The sequence below is a fragment of the Bactrocera neohumeralis genome, chromosome 3 (genome assembly GCF_024586455.1).
Source record: "Bactrocera neohumeralis isolate Rockhampton chromosome 3, APGP_CSIRO_Bneo_wtdbg2-racon-allhic-juicebox.fasta_v2, whole genome shotgun sequence".
Classification (NCBI taxonomy): Eukaryota; Metazoa; Arthropoda; class Insecta; order Diptera; family Tephritidae; genus Bactrocera; species Bactrocera neohumeralis.
This window is the reverse complement of record NC_065920.1, coordinates 611,134-629,202: the sequence shown is the minus strand read 5'-3', so window position 1 is coordinate 629,202 and position 18,069 is coordinate 611,134. Positions and strand designations below refer to the sequence as shown.

At 35.2% G+C, this 18,069-nt stretch overlaps 1 protein-coding gene across 1 annotated transcript; it reads left to right on the top strand.

The window, feature by feature from the left end:
• Window positions 1–234: 234 nt before the first annotated feature.
• On the top strand, window positions 235–17,515 carry LOC126752037 (helix-loop-helix protein 11). The gene is made up of 3 exons (XM_050462570.1): window positions 235–794; window positions 6,639–6,948; window positions 12,755–17,515. Exons 1-3 carry the CDS (start codon window positions 706–708, stop codon window positions 14,069–14,071), a joined length of 1,716 nt encoding a protein of 571 aa, XP_050318527.1. The 5' UTR covers window positions 235–705; the 3' UTR covers window positions 14,072–17,515.
• The last annotated feature ends 554 nt before the right edge of the window (window positions 17,516–18,069 follow it).

Genomic DNA, 18,069 nt, shown 5'->3' with positions numbered 1-18,069 from the left:
GAAAAACTTAGCAGAGAATTTAAATAGACAAGCGACTTCTCATCACCATAGCAACAGCAAATTTGTCGATTCGTCAGTAGTTTACAGCCAAACTCTCCTCAAAGCAGAATCACATGTGCATTTTGAAGTCTGGCAACCCACTCAATCGTTCGTTTTTATGCCGACTTCCAATAATGTACAAAGAGAAAAGATGAGAGCAGCGTCGCTGTCAATTCACAGGTCGTAGTTCTCTGGTTCGCAGTCCGGTAAAGTCAGGAAAAGGCGACAAACGTCAGTGACGGAATATTTGTACGTGTAATTGCGCGCTTTAGATTTATCGCTTTCTTTGCTGCAATTTGCAATCTATTTCTGATCGTGAAGTTCTAAATACTACTTAAAATTCAATTATCTAGCAACAGCCCAAAACTAAGGTAAAAGTGCTGGGTGAAGAGCAATTAGAACCAAAGTTGGTGTTTGCAGCGCGTAAGTGGTGTGAGAAAAGGCGCCGAAAAGTGTCGTCTAAGCAGACAATTTCTATTGCAAATATATACCAAAATACATATATAAAGATTTAAAACACGTGTCTACATATTTGCGAAATTACAGTTTTTGCAAAGAGTGTGTTTGTGTGTGCCGAAAAATAAGTTATATCAAAATAAAAAAAGTGAAAAAGAGACATAGTTGTAGCAGTTCGCACAAAAATTTTAAACATTTCGTTCCACAAAAATGTCTGTACCCGTTGCAATCAAGACAGAGGAAGTCATTTTGGAGAGCACCGAATACAACAGCGCAGAGGAATTGGACGAGGAACTACAGTAAGTTCGCAGGAAATTAATTCGTAAACACTTGTTTTTGAGAATTGCAATTGGCTTTTTGAGACTTGTACCTTTGCCACATTAGTTATTGATTTTTCTTATATGTGTACGTTCGTCTGCATGTTCATTGAAGCGACCATAAAAACCATATGTACATACAGGTTCTATATATGTATATATAATAAGTACGCACAAACATGTATCTAAATGTGCCTTCTGTACCGTCAGTCGCCTTATTATTAGCGAAAGCAAAGCGGTGAAAAACATCTGTGCCGTTGGTGTGACAAAGAGCGGAGAGTATTTCTCACACATTTACATTTGAGGTCGCGTCCGCCACTGCACACACAGATGACTATTGGAATAAGTTAGTTTGGTTCGTCTGTTGCTGTCATTTGATTCATTGGGGGTAGAAAATAGAAACTCAGTGTTTACATACATGTACATATGTCTTATATATGTATAAATAGGTATGCATAATCGTGCAGATGCAAATGAAAATTGTTAATGAGTTGAAAAGGGCGGAGAGAAAAATGATATTGACGCGTTACGAAAATCCCACAAAGCAGACGTAATACAAAAATAACAGATGATGGGTTGTGTTCTCATTTACGGCATATTTCTCTCAGCCAGGCTGTTCGGCAATGTTTCCAATCACCGCGCCAGCATTCTTGTCTTCCAGCGAGAGCCGGAGGCAAATTGGCACGTACGCTCACTGGAAATGAAGTGACGCGTTACTTCTGGCGTCCATATTGAAAACGGCTGATTTTTTGTTTACAGTGGCGGTCGAGTCGGCAAGCTACATGTGATTTGCGTGAAACGTGTTGTTGGCGCAAAAGTACAGCAGCTGATGTAGAATGGTGTGTTATGACGAGTTCGCAGCTGCTTTGTGATAAAGGCTGATAGGATAATTAGGTTTTTTGCGCTTACATGTATATGTACATTTGTATAGAAAAGTTGAATCAGTGCAAAAATTGTTATTTACATAATACTGTTATTCAATGGATTTAAAGAGACAAATATATGTATATGTTTATGTATGCTTCTACGCAAATTCCAGTCAGCTTTTATAGAATTTGATTACATTATAAATTTATCTACAATGGGTAATTCTACATACGGTGGGTCAAAGGGATTTACGGCAGGATCTAAAAGCGATGGTTGCAGTTCAGTTTTGGCGTTCTCTAGAAACTAACTCATCCATTTGCTCCTTATTAGTAAAATAGTGTAATAAAAATTTCACTTTGAGAAGCAAAATATTGGAGTTCTTAATTAGGGTTTAAATATGACTCGATATATTATGTTATCTTTAAAAATACTTATGTAAATCCTCGCATCACTATCTTGTTGCAGAGTTGCTGAAGTAAATTAAGGGAAGGTTCCACTTAACATTGCCTCGTTTAAAGTATTCACTGAATTTTTCCATACAACGGCTTGGTCGGTGAAATAAATTGATTAATGTGTGAATTTTTGAGAGTGCAAGTAACTCTTGTGAATTTCTAGTAGTTTTCAAACTTGACTAAGAAAATCTAACGTAGACTCAAGACTATATGCTCACCTCTCTAGTATGCTTTTTTATAAACCAAATATTAAAACAAAATAGTAATAATAAATTCAGAAGTAATTTTGCCCCGACCCACCACACATTTGAATACGAGAACCCAAAAATATTTCATAAGGCTCTTTTAATCTAAAGAGGTTAGTGATGCTATCATTACAAAACGGAAAGGCCAAAAATGTTTATTATAGGCATAACGTTACATTTTGATAATTTTATATTTACCACTACTGTAAGGTGAGGCGTTAGCAACGTATTCGTTAATATATCAGCTGTACAAATTGATTTCGATTCAAAAGCGTTTCAACACGATGGTCTCGTACAGCTGTGCACAAATTTCCGTTTTGCTTAGCTTTGTGTTCGCTTTTGAAACGGCGGAGGTTGGCGCTTTGCATGCTAGAGCGCAAAACTTCATTCGTAAATATATGAAAACACTGGGAGCTCCGACCGAATTCCGATTTGAAGAGAGCGGTAGCAAAGAGGAATCGTTGTCTACATTCTGTGTAGTAGGCCTAAACAACTACAGAGAAAATCCAACGATGTCGGCAAGTTTCGTTGGCATTTCGGTGCATAAAGGGGCTAGAAGCGAATGAAATCGACATTGCCGGAGCTAACGATTGGGGCCGCATTCCACAACCGGCACTTACGACTGCAGCATCGCTTCGGAATTCATTTCTACACATGAATATCTATTTATTGTACAGTATATACATATGTATGCATGCATATGTGAGCTTCCACTGGCATGTAGTCTTTCCGCTCTCTTTTTTATTCGGCTACGATGAAGGTGTTTGTTTACATACATATCTAGGGAAGGTAGCTGACACGAAGCTGAATCTATGTAAATACTACGTATGTATGTACGTACATATTTTATGCGGAGAGTTGAACTGCAAGTATAGGCGATACTATATGCATACGTGTGTGAGCATAGCCAGTTTATCCAAATCGGATGACGACTGAGGTGTTATATACGTTTTTTTTGTTATTAAACTGATGTTTTTTTTACAAATCTTAATAGAGATGTATTTATGGTAATTCCATATTCGTGGGTATTTTAAAAACACATGGTTGTTTATATATCCATTTGTATACAAAATTAATTTTTGAATCTACTAAAAGTACTCTTAAAATCCAACTATCGCAATAGTCAAGGAAATTCATTAATAAAAAAAATAATCAATCATATACATACATATGTACATACATACATATGTATGTAATGCTAAGCTAATGAAATTTCATCCATTCTTATTCCTCGGCACAGCTTCGCTCACCTTTAGTAGTTGTTTTGTTTTCTTTTTATAGTCCCACCATCCCTTGCTGTCTATTTCAAGCAGCTGTTTCTGTTTGTTTACGTTGCAGCCACTTGTTTATATGGCGCTGGGATGGTGCGTGAGTGAATCACGAATTCGGAAAGTTTGAATATACAGTAGAGGCCCGCTAATCCGGATCAATTAAAACCGGCCCCTATCCGGAATATAAGGAAATCCGGATTACCAAAGACATATCAGAACTATGTATAAATATTATAAATATTTATAAATTTCTGTTTGTTTATTATAACAAATAATACACATGTTCCAAAAAAAACAAAAAAACTTAAACCAATAAAGCATAAAAGCGAATGTAGGGAATAATAAACATGTGATCCGGATTAGAGAATACGGATAGAGAATGTCGGTCCGGATTACAAGAGACATAATAGAAATTTTGAGTTTTTTAACCCTGTCCGGATTACAGTGGAATCCGGATTAGGCCATGTCCGGATTAGCGGGCCTCTACTGTACTATAATCGATAATATGTATGTACATACATACATATGTATATTAAATCTCAATATTTACGCCAAGTTTATAACTTAACTTTAAATATTAAAAAAACACCTACATTCATACATATGTATGTATGTACTTACATATGTACATAAGTATGTGACATTTCTATACTTTGCTACAGAGTATACAAAAGTTTTGTTCACCTGACGGTTGTATTTATTACCTAAAACGAGATAGATATATGTACATACATATGTATATTTGTATAAATGATCAGGATGATGAGACTATGCTAAATCCGTCCGTCCGTGCAAGCTGTAGCCCGAGTAAAAATGGCGATATCTTGATGAAACTTGGTACATATGTGTGGACAAAAAAGTTTGAAAAAGGTAGGCTTAATGTACATATGTATGTATGTATCTGCTATGATATGAATGAAATCGGATGATATCCCCGCTCACTTTGCATATAACGGTACTATTAAAAGCGTGATAAATCGATAACTAAATTCGCCCCTGAGATGGCATGAGAGGGCTTTAAAGGACCCACGTGCGAAATTGCACGATGAGCGTGCACCGCCCACTTTTAGTGAAAGTCATATGTATATCTCGAGGCCCGCCTGACCGACTTCAATCAAATTTGGTACGTGATATTCTTCTCATATTTCTATGTAACAGTACGAAAATGATCGAAATCGGACTGCAATCACGCTTATTCTTCATATAATAGAATTTTAACTTCCATCTGCTTATTTTCTTTCCCATCAAGAAGCACTATTCAATATAACGGAATAAAACTTTGCACGAATTGTGCCTCCTTATGAATAAAAATTTCCCGCTTAGAATAAATAAAATCAGGTGAAAACTAGACCCCATATAACTCATGTAACTTATGTACCTGAAGATACTTCTCTGGCTTTATTCATTGCAAGATGCAAGGATATGAAATTTTCGGTTATAACCGAATTTGGCTCTTTCTTACGTGTTTTGCAGCTTTGTATACACGTTTGTAACTGTTTAAAATATTTGTATGTTCTGTTTTTGTTATTTTATAGTATGGGGTTATTTCGATATGTAGGTAAACCTCGCTAGCTTGGCAATTCTGGTTAATAGGTCATTGCTTGCGTCATCATCATCCGCAATATCTACAACTACCGGTGTTCATTGAGTGACTGGTGGTTAACAAATATCACATTGTCGGTTTTAAAATATATGTATGTACATATGTATTGGATGGTTAAATAATATACAAATAGAACACGCCTTATTTCTCCTATACATTGGTACTCTATTTAGTAGAGTTGTGTCAAGTTCGATATAATCGGTTCACATTATTCAAATTTTTTGGCAACAACTTCTGGTTTTCTACTGGATTTGGGTGTAGTACCAATCGTAAACGTTTTCTCAAATTTTAATTCTATGCTGTTTTCATATGTAAAACAATACATATGTATGTATGTACGTTCAAGAGACATACATTTACATTGGTTGTCTTCAAATGTGTGCACGCTCTAAAGTATGTGGAAATATACTTACATTTGACTAACTTAACATATGCTGCTATTAAATACATTTGCACTAGCATACATATGAACATAGGCACGTATGTATGTATGTATGTAGCTGGCCGTATTACTAGTCTACACTAGGGTGAATGAAACTGCATTCCAATGTCAGCAGCACGAAATGAAATTGTGACGGCAACCGAGTCGCCAACGAGTACGAAATTTATGAATGAGCGCGAGAATCTAAACAAGCAAACCACACGTACATATGTACATACCTAGTCGGCTATTTATAAATATTTAAAGGTCTACCAATAGGAATTATTAGGGAAATTTAAACCGTTGCCACACAGTCGAGTCTAAATAACCGGACCCGGATTTTTAACCGGCCAAGGACTGCCAGCTCCGTACCATGCCTTAAAATTACTTCAGAAATGTTTACTGTTACTACAACAACATTAAAGAATTTCGATAGAAAGTGTTAACTTTTATCGCGAAGTTCTTAGAAAATTTTGTGGGATTACTTATAGACATGAAGAGCGAAATGGCAAAAGACCAATATTTACATATGCTATTATACATATATCTTTGGGTTTTTTACAACCAAATAATTGAAACATCTCTAAGTTACATAGCTAGTTTAACATTCGTCCTAGTTAGTTTCATTACTTTCCAATTGTGGTTTAGTTTCGACAGACTGTAAAGTCACAAAACATTTTGAGACAACTAATTCAAGGAATAGGCTCACTGTGAACAAGTATTTTTCTAATTTGTCTTTCCGCTTGAGCTTTCTTTTTCTCAGTTCGTCCCAGAAGTTATGTAATTTAAATAAAAAAGTCATTAGTAGTTGGGTCTATGCATCTGAAACAGGTCAGGATCTTTATCTGACCATGGAATCTCACCCCAACAGTATTCCTCTTTTTACGAAACGTTAATATTCTATCTATGTCCGTCCTTAGATTACATTAGGTACAATAATAATTAACCAATATTTGCGCTCTTTCAGATTACAATTAGAAGATTCCGGAGGTGAATACATTCAGTACCAGGCGGAGCCACAACTGCCACAGCGTCAGCGTCACTCTAGTTCCGGGATGAATTCGAGCAATGGAACAACAAAAAGTGGTAGTGGTGGCATCACAGCTAGCAGCAACGTTACCAATAACGGCGGCAATAAAAATCTTCTGGAGAGTGAGAAACGTATGCGACGCGAAATCGCCAACAGCAACGAAAGACGACGAATGCAGAGTATCAATGCCGGTTTTCAGAATTTACGTTCGCTCCTACCGCGCCACGAAGGCGACAAGTTGAGTAAGGTAAGTTACGCCACACTACAACACACCATACTACACTATACGGTACTATAATACACTCGTACTATGCTATACTATGGCAATTGTACTGAAGTACATACATACATATGTTGACTTTTCGCATGCATCGTGTATGGATAAATGTACATGACTGGGTATATTTTTATGGATTCGTAGTTTATTGAATATGTTTTAAAGACTTACAATTGTTCTTAATTATTCGTTTAATATACTTGGATTGGACCATATGGGCACTGGGTCCCAATTTCGAAAATTTCTTTGGGTGGTTAGTAGTGGGACAAGTAAGTTGGTGGAGTTTGACCCGCTTAAAACGTCTGAAAGCCATCCCAAATGGTCGGCAATCGCTCGTAATACTATAGTCTATTAGTGGACTATGCTTAAGCATAGTATATGTACATATGTACATATGTGCTTACCTATGTACATGTGTATTTTAAAAGAGTGCACGTATTTCCATTAAACCTGAGTTTGTACTCCTAGGGTGGCTGGAAAGTGGATCGATATATTCCAGCAGTGCTACGCGGCACACTTCTGCTTTGCCGCAAAGAAGTCAACATCGTTGGAAAACATAAGTTATGTGGAACTATGTTAGTTTGTTCACACATAAATAGTTGTTGCATTTGAGCGCACACTTGTACAATTTCTATACTATTTTACCATTTACGGTTTTTGTAGTTGAATTTTGAAAAATTTTAATTTTTTTAAATAGAGTAGGAATGTGCATGTGTCCTGCTGGAATTCGGAAATGGAATTGTAGACACAACTTTACGTATGTACATACATACATATGTACGTAAAACTATTATTATGGAGTCCAGCAGGCTTGCAGAATGTGTGTCGAACGTATGTATCTACATACATATGTATGTACATATGCCAACTTACATCACACCCCTTCTGGGGGAAATGTCAAAAGGTCAATAACCGCGTAGTTGCGAAGTTACTAACAGAAAGATTTATAAGGAATTTAAATTTAGGATATAAAGAAATAATGCGTGGTTGTAGTCCGATTTTCACAATGTAACATAATAACGTCGGGCAGATATAGGATTTCACCTAAAGCTAAAAGGGCCGCTGATTCCACCGGACCGTTATTTTTCCTGGATGAAATTGCAGCTCTTGAAGCTCTCGAGGTTGCTCTATCGTCCCAAATGCGGCAATTTTGCTTGTTTACATACCCATTGAGGCATTGCTGAACAAAATTTGTCTCGAAAACATCGGATCTTTTTGGAACTTTTCAAGAGCCCATAGAGCGAAGCGATGTTGCGAATCGACTCGGCTACGGCTGCTATATATTCTGCACTTTTTACTTTTGACATTGTTTTTTAGTTCTGACATTTTGTGGCAATGACCTAATAGTACCAAGTTTGATAAATATTTCTTAATTTTTACTAGTTGTTATAACCATTAAACAGACCAATAAGTTAAGGTCATTGAAACCTTTTAACGATATGCCCATTTGACGTATGTTGGTTTCATTTTACTCATTGCATGTCAGGGTTTATTCTTGATAAGTAGGAATTTAACCTGTTTCAATATCCAGAACGAAGATGCACTAGGGTCTCCCTTGTTTCACGCGGCAACTCGAGCTCTTGTTTTGCAAAAAGTGGTGTTTGGTTACTAGTAACCTCTGTACTTTTTTTGTGACAATCGGGGTTGTGTGTGTGTGTGTGTGTGGAGTAAAGGAGTGCAGACTGTCGAATGTGCCACCTACAATTTTAGTGGTATTTACCGTGTGAGTGCTGACGTCGTAGACGGTGTACTCCTTTGTCCAGTTTTTCAAATAGTGTGGCCATAGATTTAGCAGCTTTCGGCTCCTTGCAGTGGGGAAGAAAGAAAGTGCTGGAAGATAAGCGTTCACTTTTGAGCACATCCCGTAATGTAGTAATTGAAGAAACTCCTTCTAGTGGTTGTGGGAGTTTCGAAATGTGATTAAACAGTAGCGAGGAGAGGACACCACCTTGCGGAACTCTCTGTTTAATTCTCTATAACTTGGGCTCACCTCAAAATAGTGATGACTGTTGACCGCTCAGATAGTTCATGGGCTACCTCTTCAGTCTTGGAGGGAGTAAATTGTTCGATGTTCTCAGCGATATATGGTGGACTATCAAAATCTTTTGGCATGTCCAACGCTACGAGAACAGTCCTCTCACAGGAGGTTTTTGCTTGATGCAATTAGCTACCTGGGCCGTTTATGATTCTAAATGGTGTGGTGATTCTGTGCACTTTACGGAAGCCGTGCTACTGTTCGGTTAGACGCAGCTGGTGAGTGAAGGTCGGGAGCAACAAAGCCTCAAATATTGTCACTACTGTGGAAAGGCGACCACCGATTTTCCACACATTGGGAATGTGAGGGATGGTCAGTGACAAATTAAGGACCTTGTTGAGATAGTTTACTTCATCGAGCCTGGGTAGATGGATTTTGATGTCTTTACTTTGTTGATGACACTCTGAATCTCGTCGCTCGCTCATTTCTTCGAGCCTTAATTTTTAATCAAAACTTGCGCTTGCACAAACAGACACAGTCACCAGGAATTGAACTCGCCTTGTCGATCTGATTACTTACATATGTAAATATGTACAAATATTTAAATAGCTTTACGTAAATATTTTAGATGTCTCGATTAATTTTAGACGTTGTAAAACGCGAAAAAACTATTGTACTCTGTTGCAATATGTTGCGAAAGTGTAAAACTTACAATATAGAACATTTTTGTGATATAATCTGATCAGTTATTAAAACTTTTGCTAATTGTGGTGTATAACAATTTTGAATCCTAGCAAAACACTTGTGGTTTTGAAGAGTTTTTTTCTAACAGATCAGGTATACAAAATGGATTAAAGTAAATATAAAAATATTGTCATTAATAATGTATTCATATGTGTGCATTTACAGATATATTATACACTTTTATAATTCATATCTGTATCTCGTACCTACATTCATTTAAATTATTCTCCTCCTTCGGATAGGTAGCAGAAACCCTTAAAGAGAATGCAACCAATCCATGAAAACTTTCACAATACGTACATATGTATGTAGATACACATTCATACATACGAGTATTGTATATGTAAGTGGTATTCATAGGTCCGTTGCGAAAACAGCTGATTTGTCAACGATCGCTTGTATTCATATACTAATTCCACTTGTACATACTTATAGGGACTTAAGTATGTGTGGGTAGTGTGGAGTACAAAAGATTGGGTATTTTTTTCTAACCGCTTACTATCAACAGTTAGTTAAGTTTCTTCAAATATGTATAGCCAAAAACGGCCAGAATAGAGTCGTAAGAAATAAATATCACAAACAAACAAATATCAACAGCTCTTTAACACATGTGTAAACGATCGATGTGCCGAAGATTTATTTTTATTAATTATTTTATTATCAGATGTAATTATTGAAATTTTACGTTGGTTTTGTTTAGTGAATTATTTCAAATTTTAGCAATTATTGGTGTATGTGTGTCTTCATTCCAAGCACATGACATCCTCTACACCTAGTACTTCTAACGAAAGATGTGAAGTATGCTTATAATTGTACTATGCGTATACATATACATACATATGTTTGTGTTTACCAGCACTGTGACGTTTAAAGTTTGATCAAAGCTGATCAGCTGAAACGAATTGACCAATGCTGTAGTTTTGTTTGCAATCAAAAACCATGTGGCGCAGATAAAGTCAGTGGCGGTGGCCCAGCCCTAAAACCATATACATATGTACATTCGTATTTGCAATTGCTTGTGTTTGGATTCGTGTATGAGTGCGCGCCACTCATTCTCTCAGCTGTTTTTACAGCGCCGGCAAGTTGTGAAACAGCTGCTAGTTAGCATTGCGGTTGTCTGACTCATTGATTGTAGCTTTTTGCGTCGTGCCTTAAATTTATTCTCTTTGTTGGATATTCACACACGAACCTATAAAAAGAAATGTTTTTAAAAACAGAGCATGCTGCAAGGCGAAATCATTGAAAGTGGTGGCAAGAAGAACTAAAAAGTACGCCAGCAAATTGTACCATAGTTACCCATAATCCAAGTAAAATCTTAGCAAAACAAATACTGCAGGTATGTGTCACACCACCGAAACGAATAAAACAAATTAAAATCAGCTGTTCTGAAGCTATAGCCTGCATACATGCATGGACATACATACATACATATGTATGATTGCTAATCATCTGTAATCAACAAAACTGAAAATCAGCGCCCTGGTTTTATACTTAAAACTAAGTATTTATGCAAAGCAAATTAGTTCTTAATTTCTTTATTTTGTTCCGAATTTGTAATACGTTTTCTATATACATATGTATGTATGTATGTAACTGATGTTAATCACGTAGGCCTTTGGTCGCGTCGGCGAGAAATTACGCGCGTTTTGCTCTGTTCGTATTGTAACCATAGTCTAAAACTATAGGAAATTAAATTTAAAAAAGATTGCTTTATTATTTTTTTATTTATACACTTTTTCTTACTAACGACGACTTTCTGGACGGTAAATATAATATTGCATTAAACTTTTACGTACATATGTATGTAAATGGATTGGATTGTGCCTAAAATGAGTGGATGAATGGGTGTATGGCGTCAATGCCACCCACAATCGTAAAGAAAAGTAATTGACTAAGCCCCCTCCATCAGCTGCTCCCAGCAGCATTCAACACGACATACACCGTGTGATTGTATGAATATATGCGTGTATGTACATATGTACATTTTAACAAATGAGAGTACTGATTGCCAGCTGTTCAATCGCTCATTTGCTGTTTTTACATGTGGTTCTGGTGTGGACTTCCGTTTCAAATTCACTATTCATCTTCCACTTCCAGTATTTCTAACGAAACGTTTCGGGAATCGAAACATTAAATTTCTCAGAGATTAATTGGGAGAGAGAGAGAGAGAAAGACGGAGAAAATTCGCTTATGTGCTCTTTGGTAAATTTGCTTGGTACTTTGTGACGAAAAATTTTTTACGAGACGGCGGCAAAAAAAGTACAGTCATCACAAAAACGTAAGCCGTCGCGTAGTCGTGGCTATGATATCGTTACGGCTAAGAAGGCAAAATGCAGCGTTGCATGCACATCCATATGTATGCATACTATCCAAACGAGGCGTATGCAACAAAACAACAAAGGCCGGATAACAACAACTTGAATAAGAGCAGAGTAATCGTTATTCCCGCATTTCGCTACATGCTCATTGGCAGGTCAACTAACTAGTCGATCGACAGCACTATTTTGTTGTTGTTTACATTGCAGTTATTTTTGTTCGCATGCATAGTGCTTTAGTGTGGGTAGGCCTCCATCGTTGATGTTTACCTTTTTTCAGCTGACTAAATCAGCTGCAGATAATGCACACATACGCACATTGTAAGTATGTGTGTTCGCAATTCGTTTTTGTTTTGGCCAATTGGCTGGTTAAAGGTATAACAGTTACACATGAAAATTTTAATACTAGGTGTTCACATACATATGTTGTATGTATGTATGTATATATTGTATTTTTTGTTTGTTTGTTTTCAAATTAGAATTTTCGCAACCACCGGCTTTTGATATTTGATTTTAAGCAATTTGACCATCATTAAGAAGGATTCACGTTTTTCTTGATCTTCAATTTATTGCATAACCTTCTCGAAGGTTCGTTTTTGATATTAGCAAACTAACATTACAACTTCAAGATTGGTACAAACATTACATCAGTACCTATCTTCTTTCTTTTATGTACATACATACATACTATGTAGCTTGTTCCAATCTGTATAATCTATAATATTATCCTTTTTTATTGCAGGCAGCGATCTTACAACAAACTTCCCAATATATATACGAACTAGAAAATCAGAAGACACAACTTTTGAACCAAAATAGTCAATTGAAGCGACAGCTTGGTTTACATGAGTCAAATACGGCGGGCGCGTCATCTGGGGCCGGAGAAGTTTCTACCCCTGGCAGTAGTGAAACATTGAACAGTGGTAACGTAGCCATAAAAAAGCGCAAACTCACTGATAACATAATCAACCTTCAGACGATAAGTGACTCTTCCGATGAAGGTTTGGGTTCAATGTCACCAGAACCAACTACACTTCTGAATGCAGGTGGTGGTAATGTCAATGCGAAGAGTCAAGTGATTATTGCACATAATGTTGCCACCTCCAAAGAACTAAGCGAAATGAAAAAGCAACTGGAAAAAGAACGTCGAATGCGCACCATGTTAGAGGAAGAACTGCAAATGATAAAACGGCAATTATATTCAGTGGCAACAGCGCCTGCAGCTTCTACATCCACATACATTCCACGTGAAGTTATCGAGCATACAGACAATTTGGTACGTGAATCTATAGAGGAACTGCCATCAGGAGCCGTGTCGTACGTTGAAATTGATGAAATGACCGGTCAACGGCAGGTTGTTGTTTGTTCGAGTATTGAAGAGTTGGAGAGCGAGGCTGCAGCTGCAGCAGCAGAAATTATCACTGAAGACAATGTACAGGAAGAGGTTATACTTTCATCGACTTCATCCACCGAATCTGAACAAGAAGTTAATGCGATTGCCAAGGCTTACGCTGAGGGTTCGTCACCGTCAGCAGCTGTTCTTCAGCCAATACTTCAGGCTGCCATCAAGGCAACGCCAAAAGTGGAAGTGGAACGTATACAGGAGATAATTAAAGTAAAAACAGAGAAAATTGATCAACCAAGTGGTTTAACACGTTCGAGGCAAAATCTGGAAACTATTGTCGAGGCAATAAGACATCTTGAAGGTGATCATTTATTTGCTGACGGTAGTGAACAAAAGTTACAACAACATCAGCAAAATCAAAGAGCACAGGAAGCTCCTCTGGCGCTGACAACAAAAGTTCAAAGAGCCACATTGGCAGAATTGAGTCCTTACCTGCAAATAAAAGGCAGTAAACAAGTAACAATTGTGCAGCAACCAAATCAACAAAAAGAGAGTGGTGGAAATATCATGCCCACCGCCATTTACAAAGTGCAAACAACGGCAGCGGGAGCGAGTAATATAGGCACAGGCCAAGGTGCTCAACAGGTAACAATCACAACGACGGCATTAAAGCAGGTCCGGCCAGGTGTCATTGTTGCCAAGCAGCTGTCTTGATTGCATTCAACAGCAAAAGCGTCTCAGACCGCTAATACAAAAACTAGAGTTATAGGAGTGAATGAAAGTTCAGCTAACGCGTCACGAGAGGCAGGAGATTTAGCAGTGTCCAATGCAGTAGCAACTGATGGTTTCCTGAGGAAAAATTTATTCAAAGAAAAAAGGTCACAATTGGAATCGTCGGCGAAGGTTGCAACCAATCTAGTCACCAGACTAGTGGGACTGAGCGTCAGACGAAAACTATCAAATCAAAAGTCCAAAATCGTTGCAAATGAAAACTTGACCAAACCTTTAAAAATAAATTTAACAGTTGATAAAAAATTCGCCAGCAACAAATATATCCATAACACTGCTAAGATAATTGCACATCCATCAAAACCGGAATCTTTAGAAAAATGTACAAAGACTGCTCATAATACCAAATTTGCCATTGCACCAACAAAGGCTACCAATAAACTCTCCACTATTCATGTTTTGCCAACAGCTGGTCCAGCGGCAAAATCTGGAAAATGTATTCGCTATTTAACCTCTTCAAATGGGAACTCTGCTGCTGTCAATGTAAAAGCAATTGCAACTACTCCTACACTAATTACAAATGCTACTAATGCTACTACTACTACTTTAAATGTAAAATAGTAATAGAATAATAATTGTAATAGTAATATTAGTTCTTGTAATATTTGACTTAAGGTGATGAAACGTCAGCAAGCAAAATCTTATTGCTACCAAAATTGCTAATGGTATTAAATGCGAAAAAACTACAAAAATTCATAAATAATATACGAATAAATGCATATGCAAGAACAAATACCTACCCAAAATCTAACAAAGATACAGGGAATAAAAGAAATTGATTAGTCGTTCGTGCGAAACGTTTTATTAGTCAATAAACATAATTATATATTATAAAGAACAATATTAATGAAGGATATATTAATACTTATAAGCATATGTATTGTATGTATATAAATTTATAACTACATACATAGTACTATTCGAACGAAAAACAAAATATTAGTTTATTGTGTTTGAATTTAAACCAAACTTAAATTATACTTCGCTTAGCTATGTATAGTCACGAATCGCGATTGATTTCCTAATAACATTCAAACCAAATTTCAACATGAATGCCATCGTAATTTCCTTCTGAAACGTACCAATCGCAGCATTTTAATGCTTGCAGCTACTTTACGTCTTTTCATGCATTCATAATTTGTCAACGAAATTCGTCTGCCAGATTTTTAATGTAGTTTATGCAAATAGACTTTCAATGTTTCACAATACATAATGTATATATTTGTTTTAAGTGAATTGATCAGCAAATTTAAGACTTTTATAAATGAAGGTTGTTTCGCAGAAGTTAAACTAAGTTTAATCTCATATTATGACAGCCTTATTAGAGATTTGTTAAATGTCATATGATTTTATAAACTTGTTTAGGGTAAAATTTAACTCAGAAAATATGACTTAGAAAAATTTGTATTTAGATAAATTATTATATCAACATTTCAAAAATTTCTAACATTATGTAATATGTGGGTATGTGAGTAATGAAATTTAAGAAACCGATCGAAAAATTTCACTATTACGTATTACATAGTGCTTTTTAAAAATAAACAATGAGTTAAAAAGAAACAAATTTTTAGTTCAATTTTGGTGATGGCTTTGGGCTTACATATCAGTGCTTCGCATTGTAATTCAAGTATATTACCCTGAAATTTCTTCACTACTTATACAATAGCATTGCATATGAAAAATAATGGAAATAAAATCGAATATGTATTCGGATTTACAATCTTTGTTGTGTTGCGACAAAGCCTTTAGAAAGTCTCTTTGTGTCAACTACATACCACTAGCAACTACATCATTTAAAAGTACACACCAAATCGATCCATTTTGACTAGATCTTACATAATACAAGCAATAAACAGTAATGACTAAATACAAATAATATTAAAGTACAAAAAATAGCTACATACATATGTATACAAAATGAATAGCATTTGCATTCACGATACGTTAAATAGACAGTTTTGTTCAAAAAACCTTTTATTTAAATTATATTGAAAGTATAAAGGCCACAACCGATAATTTTATAACCCTATGGTGGGTGTACACATAAAAAATATGCAATTAATTTTATGATACAAAATCTTATTTTAGTAGTAAGCGCTCAGTACCATCGCATTAGTTAAGTTACCGCATGTGTGTATCCGCTTCAATCTAATACCCGACGTATAAAGTTTACAACTAGTTATTGTAAAATCTTATGACAAAAGAAATTTCGTCGATAATAATAATTATTTAACTGATAGTTACCCCAGCTGCATCCTTGCTTCACCTTGGTTTGACCATTCAAAATGTTCTTTGAAATACCAATACGGAACCCTTATCAGAGGATACAAAATAGAAACTAATACACATAAAGATGTTAGACATTGCAAAGTGTGAAAGGATATGTAGAGATAAATGTTATATATGCCTTTAAATTTAAGTTCATTGATTTTCGTTTATCTTTATGTTTTGTTAACTGTTTGTATAATTAAATAATTATCAAAATTTAAAAGCAAACATAAAAGTAATGTGTGTATGGATATATATTTCTTCCTATACAAAAAGAAGTATATACAAACATACATATTATATAGGGGTCATGTAAGATTTATGTGTGTAATTTTATGCTAATTTTTTTAGCTTGAAGCGAAAGTATGAAAAATAAATGAATTATTTTATTTTCTTCACACGTATATTTTTTATCCATTTTGTGTGCCTACAAAAACAAGAGAACTTTATTTCAATTTTATTTAAGGAATTAAATAAATACTTTTTGAAAATTATTTGTTGTTTGACTTTTATGTTTTTACCGATTTATTTTTTTTTTTTTTTTACAAGAAAGTTGTATTTCTGCCTAATTTCCATTCGCATACATACATATGTACATACATACGTATGTATGTACATAGCTAACAATTGACATCTGAAGATGGTAAAGAGGAAAATTCAATTATTTAATAATTATGTTTTTAAATGCATATTTTTATTTAATTGTGAAAAATATAAGTGCTCGGCCGTGTTAGGGCAGCCTAATCGAATAAAACTATATCTAAAACATCTATTTACTTACATACATACGCCCAAGCATAGTCCGCTTCAAAGTGCATACATCCTTATGCGCTTAAATATTTGCATATTAAGCTACATATATGTATAATCAATCGCAGACGCAAACACAATAAAAAGAAAATCGCTTCGACTATTTCAAGTAGCAAATATGAATACATAATACTTCTGCTTGTACATAAACATATGCCCGCATTATTTAATTATGAAATCCAGAAATTCATTAGTGTCCGATTATATTGTACATATAAATACATAAGTACATATGTATGTATGTACATTTGTATATCACGAATAAAAAATGTATATGTACACAAGTAGAAATATATATATAAATAACGTTTTTAGCAATCCTCATGCAACTTACTAACCTACATACATACATACATGCATTCATATATATGTACATACATAAGCCTAATACATATAATGAATGTAAAGCGAACACAGTGCAACACCGTTATATTACTAATTGCATTTTTCGAACTACATCCATACATACATATGTAAAACATATTTAAATTAAGTTGAAATGAGTAACATAAATACTAAATTATCTTTAAAATTTGAATGCAAGATAATGAGTACGTTGAAATAAATTTACATAATTGATAAATAGTTTAAATAAAATATATATACATACTTAATAAATAAAAAAATAGAACTTCATTACTTTATTATAGACAAATGTAGACTCAAGTTACGCAACTAATTTGATATGAATGTGATTATTCTGATTTTATTTCGTTTTTAGAATAACAAAATAATCAAAAAATATTATTAGTTGAGTTAAATCCTGGGTAACGTTTTTGAAGTTATTTAGAGAACAAGCAATTAAAATTTAACTTGGGAATTATTGTTTTTGTGAAAACGAAAAC

Excerpts from the sequence above, each read along its gene's own strand:
- LOC126752037 (XM_050462570.1), top strand. The coding sequence starts at position 706 with ATGTCTGTACCCGTTGCAATCAAGACAGAGGAAGTCATTTTGGAGAGC. Across the intron at positions 795-6,638 it reads GAATTGGACGAGGAACTACA|ATTACAATTAGAAGATTCCG; the intron begins GTAAGTTCGCAG and ends GCGCTCTTTCAG. Across the intron at positions 6,949-12,754 it reads AAGGCGACAAGTTGAGTAAG|GCAGCGATCTTACAACAAAC; the intron begins GTAAGTTACGCC and ends TTTTTATTGCAG.